Here is a 22093-nt window from a genome sequence, read left to right on the forward strand (position 1 = left end):
TTTCTACCATAGAAAAGCCATCAGTGACGTGGCTCTCTTCAACAATGAGATGATTCAAACCAATTCTACTTGCTCAGTGATGGAGAAAGACATCTACATCCAGGGAGAAAACCGTGGGAACAGAGTATGGACCACAACATAGCAATGCTGTTTTCTTTTGCAGTTTTTTTTTTCCTTCCTTTTTAATCTGATTTTTCTTGTGCAGCAAGATAAGTATATAAATATGTATACATATAGTGGATTTAACATATATTTCATTTATATTTAATGTATTGAACTATCTGCCATCTAGGGAAGGGGGTGAGAGGAAGAAAAGGAAAATTTGGAACAAAAGGTTTTGCAAGGGTGAATTCTGAAAAATTTCCCATGCATGTTTTGTAAATAAAAAGCTTTAATAATAATTAAAAAAAGCCATTAGCCTTTTCCTTTCACAGTGATCACACTTTCCTTCTTCAAAGCTTTTCTCCACATTCTGTATCTCTCCAAATTGTTTGATAATAAGGGAACGTCTAAAAAACCTATTATTATAAATCAAAAGAAAAGAAATCTCTTGACAATATCCAAATCTGATTGTAGCTTTTGCCCTAACTTTGAAGATATTTCAGTTAGTCCTTATAACATGAAGGGTTAATTAGGAAGAATAATTAAAACAGGACTTCAATCCAAAAAAACAAATAAAATTCCCATATAAGTTCAAGTTTCCCAAGAAAGCTAAAATGATAACCAAAAGAGACAGAATTTGTAGAATTTGTTTTGTTTTGTTTTTTTTACTGGCAGGTGAAATATCCTAAACATAAGACAATTTTGATAGTCTTCTAATCCCAGTTGAACTCAATATAAAGTAACACACATGAGCTAAGAGAATTCAATATTGTTCCAAGGCACTTACTGAATCTCTATAACTAGATGAAAACCAGGACAAATTAGGATCAACAAACAGTATATAATATAAAAATAACCTTTTGCATACAATTTACAAAATTATTACAATCTTTTTATCTCTGCTAACCTGTAATGCTGACAGCATGTGTCCAGCAATTTTAAAAATCTGAAACTATTTTCTAAAACATCAGGGCAAATAATTTACAAATAAGGTAGACAAAGATTTAGACCATGCAGAGATTCCTTACATCTTCTGTTAATATCTTATGATTCCAACTTTATCAAATTATATACCTACTTGCCCTGTACATATACAAAATAATGCATACATGATAAAACATTAGCAAAAGAGTAGTCCATAAACTCAATTTCTCATAAAAGTATTACTGTATTAACATATGTCTACAAGCAGCGTGTAACAGGGTTAATAGACATTAAGGCAATAATACTTGAAGTTACAAAATAAACCATATGTAATACTTTTTCCTAAGTGTACAATAAGGCAGAGTAGATGGTCCCATTCCCTCCCTCCCCCCCAAAAAATTAGAATGTAATACTGGAATCCACTGTTGTGAATGTTTAAGTTTAAAATGGATGTACTTAAAAACATTCATACCCTTTGTAGGTTACAATCAACACTGCTCTCTTAGAAACCGCTCAAAACTGCTCCCACCCACAACCCAATCTTTTCTCTATTTTGGGGGGGAAGTGAAATATATCAATCTGGTTTTCAGTGGCACTTGAATTTTCCAGTATAATTCTATGTGTCCTTTGTTTCCCTGCATCATGTCCATTCTGACGGTGGATCTCTTGGTCCTTTAGGTTTTCCACAACGATTACCAAAACCTACAGTCAAAATATAGAGAGAATAAATTTTCAAAGTTTTGAAGTATATTATTTACAATCATCTCACTATGCCTTTATCTTTAGGAACACAATTTTCTATAAAGAAATTTTACATTAAAAAAAAAAAATCCTCTATGTCTGACCTAACAAAAATATTTTATTCAATCATAATACACAACTTGAGAAAAAAAAAAATGAACAAATAACACATTTGATACTGCTTCCAAACTAAAGTAAAACCATTTCAACAATAATTAATATTTTTCTTTTTTTTCATTCATTCTGCTATGGGGTATATTCATTTAAGTATACTTTAATTTATTCTTTGATCAATGTAGCAAGCACTTATTACTCACATAAAACAGTACAAAGTTTGATACACCACTGATTTTATCTTAAGGAAATCCAAGAACTACAGGAGAGTTTGGCCTTCTCTTCTTTCTAATATAACCATGTGCTGCTTAGTTACAAATTTGGGGAGGACAAAAATAAAAGGTAAAAACAGCAAATTGTTTAATGGAATTATTACCAATATCTGTGGTTTCAGCTGGACTTTCTGAAATACGATCTTTGTTACCTAAAGTAGGGAGTAAACATTCTGGATCAGTCTCCATCTCATCACTTGCTACAGGATGATCTAAAAGACAAAACAGAATAAAAAATTATTAGTTATAATCATTTGTAACATTCTGAATTTAGAGCTCTAATATAGATAACAAAGGAAATTATTACTGAAATACCCAGGTAAGGATAAGTATACTCTGAACAACACTAACTACGTGTTTCTGAAGGTCATGTGAGCTTTAGGTGGCTATATATCTTGATGTGAGCCAGTTGTATTAGCCTTAAATTTTCCAACATTATATGGTATGGTTTTCATTTTTGAAATTTTTCTTAAAGTGGAGATAGGGATACAACTATGGTATACCCCACAGCAACATGGAAAATAAAACAGCTAAATTTAACAGGAGTTTTTGGTTTCTGTAGCTGGATGCTTAAACCACGTTATTTCAGGAGCATTTTCTTTGTAATCATCTATTCAGTTATTTTATGAAAGTGTGGTAACATGAATATAATGGTGAAGTTGAAGCTAAATACCTGGGTTTACGTTTCAGTTTTGTTCCTTATTATACATGACTTTGAACAAAGTTACAACTTATATAAGTGGAGAACATTTCTAAAGTCTTCAACACTAAATTTGTGATCCTAAGTACTTAAAGGGAAATAAGTCCTAAACCTTCGATTTAATGGGTAGAGTTAACTGTCAGGTAAGAAAACCCTTATCAATGAAAGTCAGCACCTAAGTCTGAGACAGGGTTAAGTGACTTAAGATGTGTCGCAGTCTGTTTCAGAAGTACTTAAAACAATCAGAGCTTCCTGGTTTTAGACCAGGTTTCTATACACTATGCCAAATGTTTTCTTTATAATACTTTTTTATTTAACACAATAGTTCACGCCACCAAAACAAATAAAAAATAAAACCTATAAATATACTGAGTCTAATGCTAAATGTTTAATTTAATTTAAAGTCTAATGCCTTGTGTTTTGTCCTCCTAGATTTTGTGTTGAGATTGGTGTTTGATAAATGGATGTTACAGAATTAATATCCAGGAAGATGGTACTCTTCTTCCAGAGGCAATTCTGGTTCTGGTTACAAACATTCCTGACTGCAAAGTGTCTGTGGGATGATAGGTGTAAACCCTACTCGAATTATATTTAATGCAAAAGATTTTTGGCAAGTTTGTTCTTCATTATACCGTAATATAAGATGTCTATACTGTTCTTTGACTTATATGCAGAATCTGCTTAAAGGCTAAATCGTAATATCCAGGGAATATAAAGTTGGGAATTAAATTTTTTTTAAATTTTTTCTTTTTAACAATTTTACCTTTTATCATCTTAAAAGTGAATTAGTAACAAATTGACATGCTAGCTTTTATATCTAAAAAGAAATATGTTAAGTGTGAGGACTTATCACCCAAAAAGTCAATTTTAGCAAACTGATTATTGTACTATAATGCATAATTTTAGATTAAACAGTAAATAAAGTATGTTATTAAGCTGCAATATATCAAGCAATGAAACGCTTGATTACAATGTATGCATATATTGGATTTAACATATATTTCTAAAATGTATTAGACTACTTACCATCTAGGGGAGGGCGTGGGGTAAGGAGGGGAATTGAAACACAAGATTTTGCAAGGGCTAATGTTGAAGAACTGTCTGTCCATGCATATGTTTTGAAAAATAAAAAGCTTAAATGAAACACTTGATTACATTATGTATAATAATCATTTTTAGCATGACAGTGAAATTATAGTTACAGTTCAGTGGTATTATAAATATTTACAAATAACTAAATCAGGACAGTGTATAAATTATATTAGATAATTATGACAGTCACTTGATTAAGAAATTTTCCAATTTGATCCTGCTGTATTGGTTTGAATTTCAGTCATAAATCTTGACTAAAATAAATGAATGGGTCTGTTTACAATCAAAACAGCGAACCAAATATATATATATATATATATATATATATATTTCAAAGAAAAATAGAAGAAAACATTCCAAGAATTTTCTAAGCTTTCGCCAAGTGTTATTATGTAGTCTGGCAGCCATTACCTTAAGATGAACTATGTGTAAAAAAAAAAAAAAAAAATCAAAAAGATATTTTCAAAGAGATGTATGATCAGAAATGAAAATGGGCCCCAATATGTCAAGTAGATCTCCTGACAGATTTATAGGTTTATAGGAGAATATGAACAAGAGTTGCACCAAATAAAATGGCAAAATGTAACTCAAAGTTCTAAGAAATGGAATTCTTTTTTGAATGATGAAATGATAAAACATTTTTTCATTTATGTACAAAACAAAATGGAAAGAAAGATTAATCACTTACCAAATGTTTTATTGTCAGTAGATATCAAGCCCTGTTAAATAATTATTTGGAAAACTTAATTTTTTTTTAAACAAAAAAAATTAACATGCATCTACGAAACCTTAAATCTTTTACTAGATGTCAGAATTTTCCAAGTGATAACTAAGAATAGTGCTTCCAGTGCAGTTTAAATAAAAATCATGATATGTTTTACACACACACATTCTCTTTCGTCCTCCCTTTCTCCTCTTTTCTTCTCTCTCTCTCTCTTTCGCTCTCTTTTCCTCTCTCCCTCTCTCTTTCCTTCTCTCTCCCCTCTATACCCCTCTACATCCCTCCGATAGTCCTGAAAACTGGAATTTCATCTTCATTCTCTTTTCTTGGCTGCCTAGTAGAAGTTCCAAATTCAGTTCACTGTTTGAATTGAATCCCTACCACCCATACTTGTTCCCAATTGACTCTGGAATATTATGCTTATTAACTATTATACAAATTTTGTAGCCATTAAATCTAGTTTCTGATAATGGTACAGTGTATGTGTGCAAGGTAAAATGCCATGATTTCTTATCTGTAATTCATGTTTCATTTTCACTACAGAGAACAAATCTTATACTCAGCTGAAAAATTTAGAAATATAAATCTTTGGGTTTTTTAAGCTTGTTTAAAACAATACTAATGATGCTAATTTATAAATTACAATCCTATATTTAAGTAATACCAAAAATCATCTCTAAAAATAAAAACAAAAGAGCAAAATTTTCTAAGATTCTTGCATTCCAAAAATAAAACTCTTACTTCAGATTTCTTTTGTTCAGACTGCTCTTGGGTATGAAGTTCATTCCACTCAACTGATCTTACAGGTGTATCTGAGAAAAATAGATTGCTGTGATCAAAATCTAAATTCTTTAATCATGAAATTCCTTTATATTTCAGTAATATTTATGAAAATAGGAACATTCAAGGTATAAACTTTAAAAAATGCTGACTAATTTTAAATTGCACATTATTAAGTTAAACAATTTTCAATCTATACATATACGTGTACATACTTGTGCCTATATGTATATGCATGTATGTAGTGTGTGTTGTGTAATACTGGCCCCCAAAAATTGTTTAGAATGAAACATACTTAAAAACTCAATAAAATACCAAATGTTAGTGAAATACTGGTGAGAAACAAATTAGAAAAGTAAATTCTCTAAATTATTGACAACACAGTAATTTAAAATGAAAAATACAGTAATTAAGGAAGCCAATACAAATATGCAGTTGAATTGTAGTAGTGCTACTTTGCTTAGTTTAAGGGGAAACAATAACAAGCCTTAGTTTAAAGGATCCTGGAATTCCATTGTAATTCAATGTTTCTTTATCTTTATAAAATAAGTTTGTTATGAGAACACAATAGAAATGTCATTAAGTGTAGCATGCCAGTTCTGAAATTCCTAATATCTTTAAGAATATTTATCTCCAAAAAGTAACTTACATATCTGTAAACAGTTATTGCAGATCTCAAAGTGAAAAGCTTAATTTAGTTAGATATAAAGTCATCAATCAAGTATAACACAGGAAAAAACTTGAATGGTTTTATAAATGAAAAAGACCAATTTGTCAAAATTTTAGTCTAATATTTGCAATATCAATTAAAAAGTTTTATTCTTAACTATGTTGTACAAAATGCTTTTAGATTCTAGTTCTTAATCAGTTTACATAATGCACTGAGAAAATTGCTATATATGAAGTGAAATATTTTATCAAAGACTAAAAAATGTAACAGTACAAAACAATATAAAAAAAACTCACTATGATCACTTGCTAATACAAAAGATTCAGGAGTTCTTTCAGGTAGTGGGGGAGGCGAATCTTCGCTAACATCAACATCTAAATTAAATACACATGATTAAGAATTAAATTAAATGTCATTTAAACAGAATGAAAGCATTCTTATATTCATTTCAAGAATGGCAACATAGTTAATAATTTCTCAAAGAAAATGCAAAATAGCAAAAATAGTATAACCGATTTTTATTCCTTAACATCTTTCTACTATCCATTCTGAGGAAATCAAACACTAAAATGAAAATATGAACTGCATGTAAGAATGTATTTTTAACAAGACAGTTCTCCCACACATTTTCTCTAATGCTCAAGAAATGAACCCTGAACTAGTCTACTTTGTACTGATTAGGATTGGCCCTCAGGATTTTCCTTAGTAGGAAAATAGGTAACCTATTTGCTGGGCTTTCAGGGAATACTAAGAAATGTTTCTCTTATAACTTTATAATTCATACTTTGATTTAAGAATATCTGTGAGGTAACAAAATTTATCAAAAAGAGTAAATATTACCCATAACTTTTTCTATGAATGTGACCAGAGAAGCCAAAAACCTCAAGAGATAAAAGGAAATAAAAAGCAGAAGAAAGGACAAGGTGAATTAAAATGAGAAGCTGAAAGACCCTTAAGTTTTTCTTATTTCACAGTTATTTTGCCTTAGATCAGCCACAATTTTCCTATACAGTGTACACTAGTGGTATCAGACTCAAGTAGAATGATACATTAAGGATCCCTAATTAACTTCGAAAAACACATAAATTAACATTATGTTTAAATGTGTTTATTTTCTTTAATATTTACTAATTACATTTTAGTAGGGTCCCAGCCCTAATAGAAAGTATTGTGGATTGTGTTTTTGATAGTTCTGGTTTATACTTGAGCCATCTACACATATTCTGGAGGAAGACCAGATGGGAGTCAAAAGATGTAGGTCCAAATCCTGTCACTTAATGTTCCTTGAGTGGGTCACTAACTTCTCTCACGTTCAGTTCCACTGTACCTAAGGGGAACTGGAATAAATGGTTTTTGATGTTTCTTCTTGCTTTTGATTCTAAGATCCTGACTGCTTTTGTAATATTTGGAACATAACCCAGATTAGAGGGGATAGCCTCTGGCTATATAACCATCAACCCAAGATCTTTATCTTAGTAGAATGTGTTCTAGCCAAAAAAGACCAACTTGCCATCAGTTACATTGCATATATAGTTTGTAAACTAGCTTCCTAGAAACTTACTCTTTTGACAACTTTTGCTGTTAAAATAACCCCAAAATTTTTAAGTTAAAATTCTTTATCAACATTCTCTTAGGATTAAGATTTGTCAGTTAACAGTTTGTACAATCCCCATAGATATTTTCAAATAATATTCACTATATTGTCCACTAGAATATAACTTTGGGAAAATCTGATTAAAAGTCACTATTCTAAATTAAATAAAAAATAAAAATTAGTAAAAAATATTTTCCAAAGACAAATAGCATTGAAATCATTCAATGATTTTAATTTTTAAAAAAAGCAAAACACCTGAATTTCTAATACTACTGATTAGACAAGTCTCCTCAAAAAAGGATCCTTTAAGAACTGCCACTGTCAAAAGATGGCTAAAAAGTAATGATAAAAATATTTATATTTAAGATTGTACCTATGTAAGATCTGCAAAAGATCTTATCCCTCACAACAACCCTGAGAGTTTGCTATTATTACCCCATCTTGTAGATGAGCAAACTTATGGGAGCCAAAGTAGATGATATGCCCATGGTCAAATAGCTAACAAGTGAACTCAGGACTCCCTAACAATCCATAACCAATGTTCTATGTACACTCAGAACTCTATTTTCCTTCAGAAGCCATGAACATTGAATGTGACTTGACTTATGCAAGGCCAAGGCAATAAAAAGATTTTTTGAACCCAAAAGTATGTTCCAGATAAAAGCTTTGGTAATGTCAAGCTTATTTAATAGTCCCTTTTCGTCTAGTTAATATGAAAATAACAATGTTATAACAATAACATTAGAAAGTAAACTGGTCAAAAAAGGACAAGGCTTAAGAAACAACATGTAATTTCATGCATCCCTTTAAAATAAGAACTTTTCAAAGGCAAACCATTCCTTAAATGATATTGTGGCTAACAACAATTCAGGCATTTCCCTCCTCAAACCAACCCCTCCCCCCCAACAGGGGCAAAATTATGAGTAAAATATTTCCTCAAGTATAAAACATATGACATATCTAGCTTTTACATAAACATACTATGTAGTCAATTTGGTAATTATTTTTTCAAATTCTAATAAATGAGAAGAGAACATTTAAAATATGAAATAGTAAGTTAATAGCATGGTAACTATCATTAACTGCTTTCTACAGACAATAAAAAATTTACATAACATAAGAATTCCAACAAAACAAAAAATTTTACCTAAAAAGACACAACAGTAATTCTCACAGAACTTGGACCAACATCACTGTGCCCAAATCTCTCAACCTATAGAATACCATCCACAATTATAGAGAAGATAAAATGTTTGAAAAAAAAGGCACCATTTAAATTATTATGTATATATGTACGTACGCATTAAATATTTTAAATTTAAACAATATATGCTTTTCTTTTCCAGTTTTTCAAACATGTATACAAACATACATATACAAATATATATGTATACGCACAATTATTGTGTACCTTAAAAAAGGGGGGGAATATCCCTTATATAGTACTTGCAAACAGATGCATTTTATGACATTCATATTTTTCATATATGTGTAGCACTGCTTAGTTACTGATAAACACCAATACATTACTTGTGTTTACATTCTTTTTTGTTGCCTGAAAGTAAATAATTACTTCTATTACCATTTACTACAACAAAAGGGGACATTTTAAAAATTAAAAATTAATACTTTTCTTCAAATATTTTAATCATGGTGGTAAGTCACCAAAAAAAAAAAAAAAAAATCATTAACTTGTAGAAGTATTAAACATAGGCATAATCTAATATATATATATGTGTATGTGTGTGCGCACACGCACATGTATATCACGTACACATACATGTATTATGTATGTGTGCACATGCACATGGAAATATAACTGTATTAGTCCACCAAAAATGTAGGCTTCATTTCTCCCCTAATTTAGCTTACAAAGAACTTTAGTTCTTAAGCTACAAATTGGTATTTTATTGGATTACCATTTTCTTAAATAAAATTTCATTTCAGAGAAACAGTCTTATTTATAAAGCTCTGTTCTAATCTATGATTGTTTTGTTCCAATGTGGTCTATATCATTACCCTTCAGATTATATGTGGTTGTAACAACTAGCAATCTCTGTGCCTATGTCCAGATAAATGTGTCCATCCTTCAGTTTAACTACAAATTTCAGAGACACTGAAAATGCTTTAATTCTAAGTTGACTTGATAAAATTTTGTTTAGTTTTTAATTCAAAATTGGTTTTAATTTTAAGTTGATTTGATGAAGTTGTTTACAGTCAAAGAAGAAAGTTATTCATCTTATTAAATAAAAAGGTTATTTAATGGATATTCGTTAGAAATAATAGTGATAGTGGCTCAAATTATTCCAATGAATTTCAACAACATTTTGAATTACAATGTCCCTCCCTACATTGCAGGCTATGATACATAAAATTTGATAACTTTGTTATCTACAATTATTTGTGACTTAAGTTATGACAACAAAATTCATTTTCAATTATTTTAAAACCTATAGGCTAAAAATACCTTATCATTTAGGTTATGAAATTTAGAAGAAAAAAACATTTTAAAAACTCACAGGCCAATCATATTTTGAGATCTATTGGGCGAAGCTGAATAAAACCTACCTTTTTCAGGCCCTGAACATATTGTAACAGGTACATCATGTCTAGCAATGGACATTGGTAATACTTTTCTAGTAGAAATGTTTTCAGTGCTAGTGGCAGCAGAAACTGTAGCACTTGCTGTCGAAATATTAGTCACATTCTTAGGTATGGCTCCATCACAGTTCCCTTCATCACTGTCAGAATCATCAGAATGAAGAGGGTTAGTAAAACTGAGGGGTGCTCTAACTAAAGGTGCATTACTATCCACAAGACTGTTGGCTTCTACTTGTAACGTGGGGCTTGGTGTTAGAGAAATAGTTTTAGTAGCCTGACATTGGTTATCTGAGGGTTTGCTCTCAGACTCATCAGGAATAGGCAATGCATTTTCAGGACCATGTAATGGCCATATAGCATGTCCTTTCTCTTTAAGAGGCAAACAATCTGGTCTTGGAGGTGTATCAAAACTTCTCTGCATTCTTTCTTGTGTAGTTACTGAGACTTTGCTAGATGGTGATATATCACAGTCCACACAAGAGTTTTGAGAAACATCTTCAATTGAATCCCCTGAACTTGGCTCCTGTGACTTTGAGAGTTTTTCAGTTGTACAAGGTGAAACAGATTTAATCTTGATTGCATGTCCTCTATTCGAGAGAGAATTTCCATCAAAACTTTTTGGTCCCTCCTGTAAGGGAACCTTTTTAATTTCAAAACTCAAATTTCGTTCCAGTTTCTTCTCCATATGTTCAACTATTGATTCATTCTTTCCTGGAAGTTCTGTTGATTTATTATAATTTTTATTGAGGTCTGTTGACTGCTGTTCTGATGAAACTATATGCAACACGGGCTTTGGATGATATCTGTCATTGTCTTGCCATACTGTGGTAACTGTTGGATAGGCTGAAGGAGGAGAAGGTGTCAAGATGGGTGGTACAGGGTGAGGTTCTGGAGGCTGTAATATTTCTTCTTTAGCATCCCCTTCAACAAGGCAACTGAGAAAAAAGTGGATGACATTAAATTCTTTCAGTATGAGTGAGTGAAATTTGTAATGATATAATTTGCTTAACAATAGTAACATATTTGCATAATAGCACTTTGAATTCATAATGTACTTTTTCATGGCCATTATATCTCATCTGATTCTAATAACTAATCTGATTAAAATGGTATTATATGTATTGTTTATTCCTTTTTCCAGAAAAGAAACCTGTTAAGCCAGAAAGCTACTAAGTATCATAACTGAAATTTAAAGCTTAAATCATCTGACTTCAAGATTACTCAGTGCTCTTTCCAATACATATTCTAACCACTAGTACTAGCTCGCTCTCATATTCTGTCCCTTTCTACCCTCTCCTTTCTTTCCTCTTGCCCTTCTTCTCTCCCTTTCCCCACTCTCTTGTCATTCTAATATCTTCACTTGACCCTGGCATCACCTCAGCTGCCCTCCTATGGTCCTTGCCATACTCTGGGCCTCCCCTTGCTTCTGTGGTCTAAATTCCCCCTAAATACTTTCCCCTTCCTACATTTTCTTTTACTCTAGGGGACAATGCCATCCTCTTAGTCCCTCAAATTCCTCCTTCTTCCTTATAGAATTCTGCTCCTCTTTTACAATTTATCTCAAGTGTCTGTGAAGCCTTTCCTGATGAAAAACTTTCTTGTACTTAAATTTTATTTTTATTTTCTATTATTTTTATAAAACATTTTCTCAATGGTCTGTGTTTAAAATTAAGAAGTCTATCAGAGACTATAGACTAACAAAAAGAACCCTAAGAAAGTATTCCTATTTTGTGGTTAAAATATGCAACGACTTTATTAACTCTATATGCTATCATGAGAAAGAATTCCTCCAGATCAAAAAGGAAAATACAGTGATATGTACCTGCGGGTACGTGGAGGTTTTGGAGGTGGAGAATCTGATTTTTCAAGGTTCATAGAGCTGACAATCTTTTCTGTGCTAATTTCATCCTGGCAAAGGAAAAAAAAAGAAAACAAAATTATTTTCTAATTTATTTTCAATCTTATTGGGTGCCCCTGGCAATACAAACAAGTCAGTCATCCCAGATTTAAAAAAAAAAAAAAAAAAAGTGGTTTTAGTAAAACCCTGAGGTCCAATTACATTTAGAATGGTAAATACCTGAAAACTCCAGTACTCTTAGTTACAGCACCAAAACGTATATTTAAGTTCAAGAAAATCTTAAATGATTTAACAAGGCAAAGGTCTGTTCTTGAAAAACCCTTTTAACACTAGTACTGTCAAATCAGTGAATCAAGATCATCAAAAACAAACCCTGAAAAAGAAAAGGTTCTCTTGTACACTTTCTCCAAAACTCACTACTATTTATTAACAGACATATTTCTGTTAGGCAATTTTTTTCAAATGGGGCTAACCTGACTTCTCAGTATGGGGAGGAGCAATTCAAAGAACAAAATTAATGGTTATTTCCATGTACAACTACCATATAAAATATTTCACCTTTTTTGAAAACATTTTTGCTTTTGCTTTTAAACATTACTTTTGCTTAAAACAATTTAATAGAAATAACAGTGAATTTATTCCAAATGGTAGGGGTGGCAGAAAGGGAGTGTGATGTGCCCATCACCATTTGTGGGAAGAATAAATTGCCAACACTACTGTGTCTTTCTTCTTTTAATAGATTAAAGTCAATAGGAATAAACATATATGAATTTATATATTAGTTAATAGAAAACGTGTGGCAACTTATAACTCAAAAAGAGGACCTGGATGCTTATGGTAACACAAAAACCAATCACATTCCCAGCAGTGAGCTTGCCAGGTTCCTTTTCTCTATGGAGAGAAGACAACTTGGGCTGGTTTTCCATTTCCCTTTCCCTCAAGCTCAATGCTCTTTCTCTTTCTAGCTTTTGGCTCTGAGTGTAGACCATAGCATTTTCTGCTCCATCCATTTCCTTCCCTGTCATTTGTGGCTAGTAGCTAATGTGCACCACTTCCTATCTGTCCACTGGATAGACTTAGTAGATTTGTGTGAGAGGGAGGGAAGCAAAGTTCCAAGAAAGACCCTAAATCCCAAGTTGGTAAGCCTGTTTATACTGTAGGATGTTAAAAGGAAGGGACACTCGAGAGAACTCATGTTTTAACTTTGTTTTCCAACATTCTTCAAAAGTTTTAACATATGTAGGATTAGGTATGGCCTTTTGTCTTCCTAATTCAATTGTCTTTGTCCAGAAAATATTTATTTTCTAAGGTTTTTGGTTTGCTACAATTTAAGGGAAGGCAACTACTCTATAATTTGCTGGTCCTTCTGTTTTATCTTTTAAGTCTTGGATAATTTTCAGCATATAAGGGAGAGAAACAGATACCTGGAGAGTCAAGTAATATTCCATTTTATTTCATCAATTCAACTATCACCAAAATGGGATTGAGTGTTTTCTATCTCAGGCAAATAAAATAAAAAACTTGGTCTACCATGGAATACTGCTTGTGAAGAACTATCCTTGCTCTCCACATATATATACATATAAAATTTGTCATATAAATTGTCTTTTTTGTTTTTTGATCTTGGTTTCTTTTGTGTTGCCCTTTCGGGGTAACAGCATCTGAAGATTTTTTTTTTTTATATCTGTGTTGTCTTCCCTTCCAAATATCTTGAAAATTAGTTCCTGAAGACATTCAAACTTTTGTAACATCCAGTATGATCTACAGTAATACATAACTAATATAATTATTCCCTTTTCCCATCTTTTCCCCGCCAATGCTATCTCCAATTTATCAAAGAAGCCCACTAAGGACTCTGAAATTGACTATTAGGTTAAAATGTTATGGATTTGCTGTTTTTGATATTCAACAGTTATGAACAAAAATTTACATTTTTCCTTTTTTTATGTTTATCCATGGGGCAAATCTGCAAAATGCTTAAAGATAGTTATCACTTGTTTCTTCTTCAAATATTAACATGGAATAAACTCAGCTTTACCATCCTTGCTTCCTTTCTTTGGACAATGCCCAACTTATCATAGTACATTTCAAGAATGTGGCATCCACAGCTAAATACATTATTATACATATTGTTTGACAAGGGCTAAGTCCAAGAGGACTATAATATGCCTCATGTCTCACAATGTGACCCAAAACTGTTAACAAATTGATCTTTTTAAAATAAATTGCTTTCTGAAAATGCCTCCTCTGCCTTTTTACTTAATTTAAAACCCCAATTTAAGAATTTATATTTCATTTCATTACATCTGGCAGGATCTTGCCTCCAATATCTGACTGTGAAAATGTTACCTTCTCTAAGGGAAAGTCTACTCCTTTTCATCAAGGATAACCTCAATAATTAGATGATATAAATCAAATAATTTCATGACCTCCACTTTATGACTCACAGTTTAAGAACCTTTGGCCTAGGGGATAGAGTTGGCCTTGGAGCTATTAAGACAATTCACATCTCTTCATCTTGAAATAAAAATTGTTTTCAGAGAAGGTGCTGATGTGCATTCATAAAAAAAATAATTCTTCTCTGCAGAATCCCCTATACCCATGAAATCATAGGTCTGGTATCTATGCCTCTTCCTGTTTTGTTTTTTAAATAAATTTCTAGCAATAAGATTATACGATAATCAATTCTGATGGATGTGGCTCTTTTCGACAATGAGATGATTCAGGCCAGTTCCAATGATCTTGTGATGAAGAGATCTACACCCAGAGAGAGGGCTATAGGAACTGTGGGGATCACAACATAGCATTTCCATTCTATTTGTTGCAGTTTGCTTGCATTTTATTTTCTTCCTCATTTTTTCCTTTTTGATTTTTCTTGTGCAGCAAAATAATTGTATAAATATGTATGCATATATTGGATTTAACATTTTTTTTTTTTACCATGTTTAACATATATTGGATTACTTGCCATCTGAGGGAGAAAGTGGGGAAAGGGGGAGGGGGGATTATAACACAAGGATTTGCAAGAGTTAATGTTGAAAACTTATCCATGAATATGTTTTGAAAACAAAAAGCTTTAATTTTAAAAAGACAATTTTTTTTTTAGTGATTTATGTTAATACCATTAGGGACAGCCATATAATAAATAGTATTTTTAAATGTTTTGCATGATTTCACATGTATAACTAGTATCTTATACTTCCCTCATCCACTGAGAAGGGAAGCATTGAAGAGAAATTTGAAACTAAGAAAAGCATGTTTAAAATATTTTATTTTTACAAAAAAGGGGGAGAAGAAAAATTACAAAAATGACCAATACATTGAAAAATCTTTGTTTATCTGAAATCCAAAAGACCAGAATTTCTATTTTCTATACTACCTGAAGAGAGAAAGTGACAGATAGTCTACCAATAGGAATTTATTCTAAAACTTCATTTTCAGGGTTTGTTACATTAGGACATATTTGACAAGATTCAACAAATTCCTAAATTCTAGAATTTTACTTTCCTAAGCTTTACAATTACCCGTAAGTATTCCAATTCTATTCTCAAATACAATGATTGTGGTGGTATGAGATCCCAATTTGGCAACTGAGAGAGTTTTTTTTTTTTTAAACCCTAATTCTATTATAATTAGCTCAGTGACCTTAGAGAAATTACCTCTTCTCTAAGTTTTATTTCCTCATTCATAACAGTTAATAAACAAATTGGTATATCACCAAAAAAAAAAAAAAAAAAAAAAAAGGAGGAACTTAATTTAAAACTCCATTTTCTTTTTCAAAACTACTAGCTGGATCATCAGATCACAATAATTGTTTAGTGCTGGCTCACAGGCATTTCCTACTTTAAACATGTAATCCTGTTACTTAGCAGAAGCAATGAGACATGGGAAATTCAAACGAGGAGAATGGGTGACACGCACAGAGACACAATCAGATACACACACAGACTTCACAATGGGATTCTAATGGAAAAGGAAAAGAACAGAGTAAATGGTTACTTCTGTAAGGTCTTTTATGAATAGAAATAATTTTTAGTATTAACTTAAGTCCCAGATATCTTTAAAAAAAAATTTTGACTTGAACCCAAACTTTCTGCTATGTTAATATAGATGTCAAAAATACATCTTATTTCTTTTTCATTAACTTAATAATTAAACTTAATGTTGACGATTCAAAATGACTAAACAAAGACAATTTCCGATCAGGAAGTAGAAGGGAAATTAATGCAAAGCAACACACAAAGAATAGGAGAAATAAGATTAAAAATTCAGTATCAGAATCAAGAGAAAGGAATGCCACTGGCAATCTAAAAATTATATTTGGTACTATCATGTATTACATGATTTTAAGGGCAAAACCCTTCATTTCCAACTTCCATTTGGTTTTGATAACTTTCATTCCCTGAATACTGATCACAGAAAAGCCACAGCCAACAAGCATTAAGCTGCTACCACCATATTTAAGAAATAGTGCTGTGAATAAGAGAATTCTTAAAAGTTCATACTTAAATGGATAATTGAAAGCTGAAATACCTGGTTTGTATTAGTAAGAAATAAGTTTACTGGAAAGTTAAGACCCAATAACTTACCACTACATCAGAAATTTTCCAGTCTGTGTATTTTTCATATTTTTGAAGTTGCTTTTCAAACAACTGGGCTATAGCTCGATGAACAAGTTCATATTGTTCCTATTGTAGACCAATAAAAGAATAATAAACAAAATACATTATTTTAAAATAACCATGGAATTCTTACTAATATAATAACAGAGTTGCAAAGGAACAAAAATATACCTTTGTTTGTACTGCAGAATGCCTTTGTGTTCTCATCTCCTGTATTAAGTTGAATACATTAAACTCCTCAGGTATTTTCTAGAACAAATAATTTATTGCATGAATTCTAAGAAATAACTGTAATAAAACGAAATACAGTTTGTGTCTTATGCCTCATTTATCCATGTCTTTCACCCATTAGTAATCATTCATTCCCCTTAGCAAGCAGCCATAGGAATTTCCTTCTTTTTCCTAATCATACCAAGAAGTCTCCAAAATTCTCCTCTTGCTATTTCCTGTCCTTCTTGTAGGTAAAATTCTAACCTAGGAACACCATGGATAGTGTCTTTTACTTTCTAGCTTCTCATTTCCTTGACATGGAAAAGAAGGGACGTATATAAAATAGCAGATCCTTAGCAAATACTTAATAGCAATTAAGTATTTTTAGCAAAAATTAACTATGAGAAAAACATTACTTAAGACATTTGAAAAAATTATATCACAGTTATGTCAACATATTGTTAAAACTTTTAAAACAAAAGGAGAATTTTTATTTGATTTAAATTTTCTTTTTGGAAAATATTTTTTCCACAAGGAATTTATTGAAATCAATTTTCATGTATTAGACATAACTAGATTTTTGGTTTGATTATGAATATAAACCCAACTGTAACAAACAGAGATAAAAAATGAGTTAACACACTTTGTACTTTTATTTAAATACAATCTTTTAAAAAGGATTACCATGTTCCCCCCCAAAAAATGTTCTAAATCACTATTGATTTAAAAAATGCAAATTAAGACAATTCTGAGGTATCACTAGACACCTCTCAGATTAGCTAAGATGACAGGAAAAGATAATGATAAATGTTGGTGGAGTTGTGAACTGATCCAATAATTCTGGAGATTTGGAACTATGCTCAAAGGGTATCAAACTGTGAATACCCTTTGACCCACCAGTGCCATTACTGGGTCTGTATCTCAAAGAAATCAAAAAAGAGGGGAAAGAACTCACATGGGCAAAAATGTATGTAGCAGTCCTTCCTTTTTTTTAGTGGCAAGGAATGGGAAACTGAGTGGACGCCCATAAGTTGGAGAATGTCTGGATTTTTATGGTGTATGAATGTCATGGAATATTATTATTTGATAAGAAATGATAAGCAGCATGATTTCAAAAAGGCCTGAAGAAAATTACATAAACTGATGCTAAGTGAAGTGAGCAGAACCAAGAGAACATTGTACACAGCAACAACAAGATTAGCAATCAAGAAAATTATGCATCAATTTCGATGGCTATGGCTCTTTTCAACAGTGAGAGTGAGGTGATTTAGGCCAGTTCCAATTGTGATAAAGAGAGTCATCTGCACCTACAAAGAGGCTAAACATAATATTTTCACCTTTTTTGCTGTTTGCTTGCTTCCTCCCCCCCCCTTTTCCTTTTTTTCCCTTTTAATTTTTCTTGTGCAACATGGTGAATGTGGAGTTATGTTTGGAAGAATTGCACATGTATTGAATGTCTAAGGGAGGAAGAGAGATATGGAACATGGGGTTTTGCAGGGGTGGATGTGGAGTACTATCTTGGCATGTATTTTGAAAATAAAAAGCTATTAAATTTAACAAAAGAGCTACATCACATGTAGCTACATCAAATGTTTCTTTTTATTTCCTAGTATAATACAGTAACTATAAGACTAACTTGCAACAATTTTTTGAATAAACACGTTTGTTTTATTTTGATTTGTCTGAATATACAGGCAGCTTTCTAAATTAGCTAAATCTGAATGAGAATAGAGGAAAACAGATTGAGGAAAAGAGCGTAGAAAGAAACTAGATTCTACAAGACAGGACTGTTTCTAGTTTGATAATAATAAAGGGAAGAGGCTTATTCTTATTTCCTTTTCCTATCTCCCTTTGTTGTTTTCCTATTAAATTAGGGAATAAAAACAGGCTAAACAGTTCACAGAAGGAATAGGGTCTCCCTCTCTTCCCCTTCTTTCTTTTGCCTTTGGCTCAAGGCATTCTCAACTTGTGCTTATATTTAAAACAAAATGGTAAGCCTCAATGCTGAATTCTATATCCTGCCCCCCCTTTTAAATCACCATATCATGACATTAAAAAAAAAAGCTATACAAGGGATTACCCTTCATATTTTTTTTTTAATTAAAAAAAGTTTGGCCTGCAACAAAGCTGTCTTACATAAGCATGTAATTAAAAATTTAAAACTTATATTAGCTTAATAAGAAAAAAACTTTTTTAGTCAAGAGATATTTTAAGTGTATCCACTTACTCGAGTCAAATAAGTGGCATCTTGATTATTCTCCAAACCCTACACTCTAAATGATTATTATCAGTATGTATATCATTCATAACTGCTTATATATCCAGATAGTAGTTATTTGTGTATATTGTATACCAATACTGAACCACAGAAATATAAGTTATTTTCTCACTCCAAATTGTGAATAAGAAAAGCATCCTGCCCAAAAAAAGCAAGCCATAATATTTGATTAAAATTTTTAATCCTTACCCCAGCTTTTAGCAAATTCCATGTATAATCTATGGCACAAATGGCTCCTGTTCGTCCACAACCTGCACTATGGATACAAAATTTTTTAAAATACTATTTGATAACTTATTTAAAAGTTAACATAGCAATGTAACAGCTATTTTCACTCAGAAAATTAAAATTGCTAAATTATTTAAAGTACATTTAAATCAAATACAGTATTCACATTAAACATTTTATCCTAGTAATGCCATTTTATTAACCATACAAATACTGTACTGAATTCAGTTTAAGCCCAATAGTCTCAGTGAAGTAGCTGTGCCCTCTAATAATGAAGGTAACTATTATGATTCTCTCTCTCTCTCTCTCATATATATATATAATATATATTATACACACACACACATATATATGTATTTTTAAATAATTAAGGGTCTAGTCGATAGGCTAAAAGCATTCACATATATATTTTAATATTCTCAGTATACTAACATCTGCTATGGGAGGCCCACATTTATCTTTGGATCTCACAAAATTTAAATTACTTTTCCAAGAACACATTTCAATCTTCCAATTTTCAACACTAACATCTTCTAATCATTTCTTTCCACTGCCTTGCCCTGTGATCACCAAAAATTCTGATTCACTGAAAAGTGAAATGATTTATGATTCATTATAGCATCAATAGGAGAAGACTGGTGGTTGTGAGTGAGCAATTTGAGATCCCTATAGCACCACACAATTCCCCAAATGCAATCCAATATACTTTCTCCTAGTCATCACTAGCCTCAGTTCATCATTAATCTTCAGTGTCTTGTCCAAGATTTGTGTAATTCAAAAGGCTGTCTATATCTCACTGTTACTAGACATAATTATTAGACATATTATGTAATTCTTCATCTATTTGATTTTTCCTATAAGAATTGTTTTCTTGAGATAGTAGACCTTGTTGCAAAAAAAAAAACTGAAAGGCTTGATGTGATCTTAGGTCATCCTGAAACAAAAGTAATTTTAGGACTTCTCTATACAAACAATTCTTTTCATTAGATTTAAGACCACTCTGTATGTCAATGAACACTTTAAAAGAAGCTTATTTTCTGTTTTGTTCTATAATAAGATACATGGTTACGGATGCTATTATTTCAAATAATCTGACAGTTAATATAAGGAGAAATTTTTGTTAAAAGGGCCATTTAAAGTAATATTATCTTAATACATTCCTTTAAATGTTTAAGTCAACTGTGTAGCTATGAAGATCTAGTCTTCGATAGAAATCTGTTGCGAAAGTTTGCCCCTTCCTTTATCTTTCTGCGATGCCTACCCATACAGAAGTTTTGTAGAGATGAAAAATTTAAGTATACTGTAACACTATGTCACAATCAATGTCACACGATCAAAGACCATACAGCTAGATTTCAAAAGCCTTCTATCTCATCCTCTTATTTTAATTTACATTTTTTTATGCTATTCCTAATGTCCAAATAAATGCTTCTTCTCACTCCTGCTACCAAGTGATCCCATTCCTTTTAATAAAGAAATTAAAAAGTAAAGCAGTTGAGCAACACCAAATGAATTTTGACAGTATATGCAATACTGGCATACCCATAATTCCTCACCTCTGAAAAAAAGAGAAAAGTTACTTTCCTATCTTTTTTCCAGATGGCCAAGGTTGGGCATTATAAGTATATCCACTGCTGAATTAGAAAAAAATTTTCATGTTTTCTTCTATTCACATTTTTGTAGTCATGATTTGTATATTCCTATATGGTTCTGCTTTTACCCTGTAACTAATTACCTGGGTATTACTTTTGAACTATATTTGAGTAATTAAAATTAAAATATACTGACTCTTTAAGTAACCTTAATGAAAATAATTCCCATTTTTTAGATCAATAGTTTCACATGATCATACTCATTCCAAGATTTTACTATTAAATTCACTTGGTTTTGTTTTTTATTCTAATTAAATTTTTCCTTTAGGGAGGAAAATATATATAACTTCTCAACTATAGAAACAAAAATAAACCTCAACAATTTCATCATCACAGACTCCAAGATGGACAGAAACTGATTTTTAAATAGGTAAAAGAGAGCCAATGAAGTATTTTTCAACAAAGAAATAACTTCATATTTGGATTAAAGAAAGATTAACCTAACAGCAGTAGCACAAAAGAAAGCTGCAATAAACAGTTAAAATATTAAAGAGTGCATGGAGATAATAATGAGGGCCTTATCTAATGAAAAGAGAAAGGAGAAGATGAATTCAGAAGAGATTATAGACAAAAATATGAAAGATGATTCTGACAAGAGAATCAGGAAAAAGAAAAATCTGATCCATCAGTAAATTAAACTATCCAGAAACAACATAAGGATATAGAAGATGGTCCTAAAATAGTTCTTGGGAAATTAGGAATAGCTGAACAGTAGCTAGAAAAGGACAGAAACCAGGGAGAAGGGATGATGAAGCAATACTATATAAACAAATTTATCTATCAACATCAGGAAGGTGTGCTTCAGGTAGTACAAATTTTTTTTGCCTACATATTTGTTTAATAACAAGCAAAAATGGATGGGAAACAATGGGAAAGGGGCAATGTTGCAATATGTAACAGTAACCTTTTACTCCTTTGAAATCCACTCAATCAA

General features: G+C 31.5%; 1 protein-coding gene across 2 annotated transcripts in view; it reads right to left on the reverse strand.

Moving 5' to 3' along the window:
• Positions 1-927: 927 nt before the first annotated feature.
• The window catches only part of PTPN12 (protein tyrosine phosphatase non-receptor type 12), an 83866-nt gene continuing 62700 nt past the window's right edge, over positions 928-22093 (reverse strand). Inside the window, exons 9-18 of one of the 2 annotated variants that reach the window (XM_031938686.1) lie at positions 19469-19535; positions 16963-17040; positions 16759-16857; positions 12134-12219; positions 10279-11246; positions 6413-6490; positions 5408-5478; positions 4634-4664; positions 2306-2365; positions 928-1728 (exon numbers count right to left, since the gene is read on the reverse strand). In XM_031938686.1, the coding sequence (XP_031794546.1) occupies positions 1667-1728; positions 2306-2365; positions 4634-4664; positions 5408-5478; positions 6413-6490; positions 10279-11246; positions 12134-12219; positions 16759-16857; positions 16963-17040; positions 19469-19535 (1600 nt within the window). In that variant the 3' untranslated portion in view covers positions 928-1666. Of the gene's footprint in view, positions 1729-2257; positions 2366-4633; positions 4665-5407; positions 5479-6412; positions 6491-10278; positions 11247-12133; positions 12220-16758; positions 16858-16962; positions 17041-19468; positions 19536-22093 lie in introns of both variants that reach the window. The other variant, XM_031938687.1, reaches the window with a different exon arrangement.

Source organism: Sarcophilus harrisii, chromosome 5, assembly GCF_902635505.1.
Source record: "Sarcophilus harrisii chromosome 5, mSarHar1.11, whole genome shotgun sequence".
NCBI classification, from domain to species: domain Eukaryota; kingdom Metazoa; phylum Chordata; class Mammalia; order Dasyuromorphia; family Dasyuridae; genus Sarcophilus; species Sarcophilus harrisii.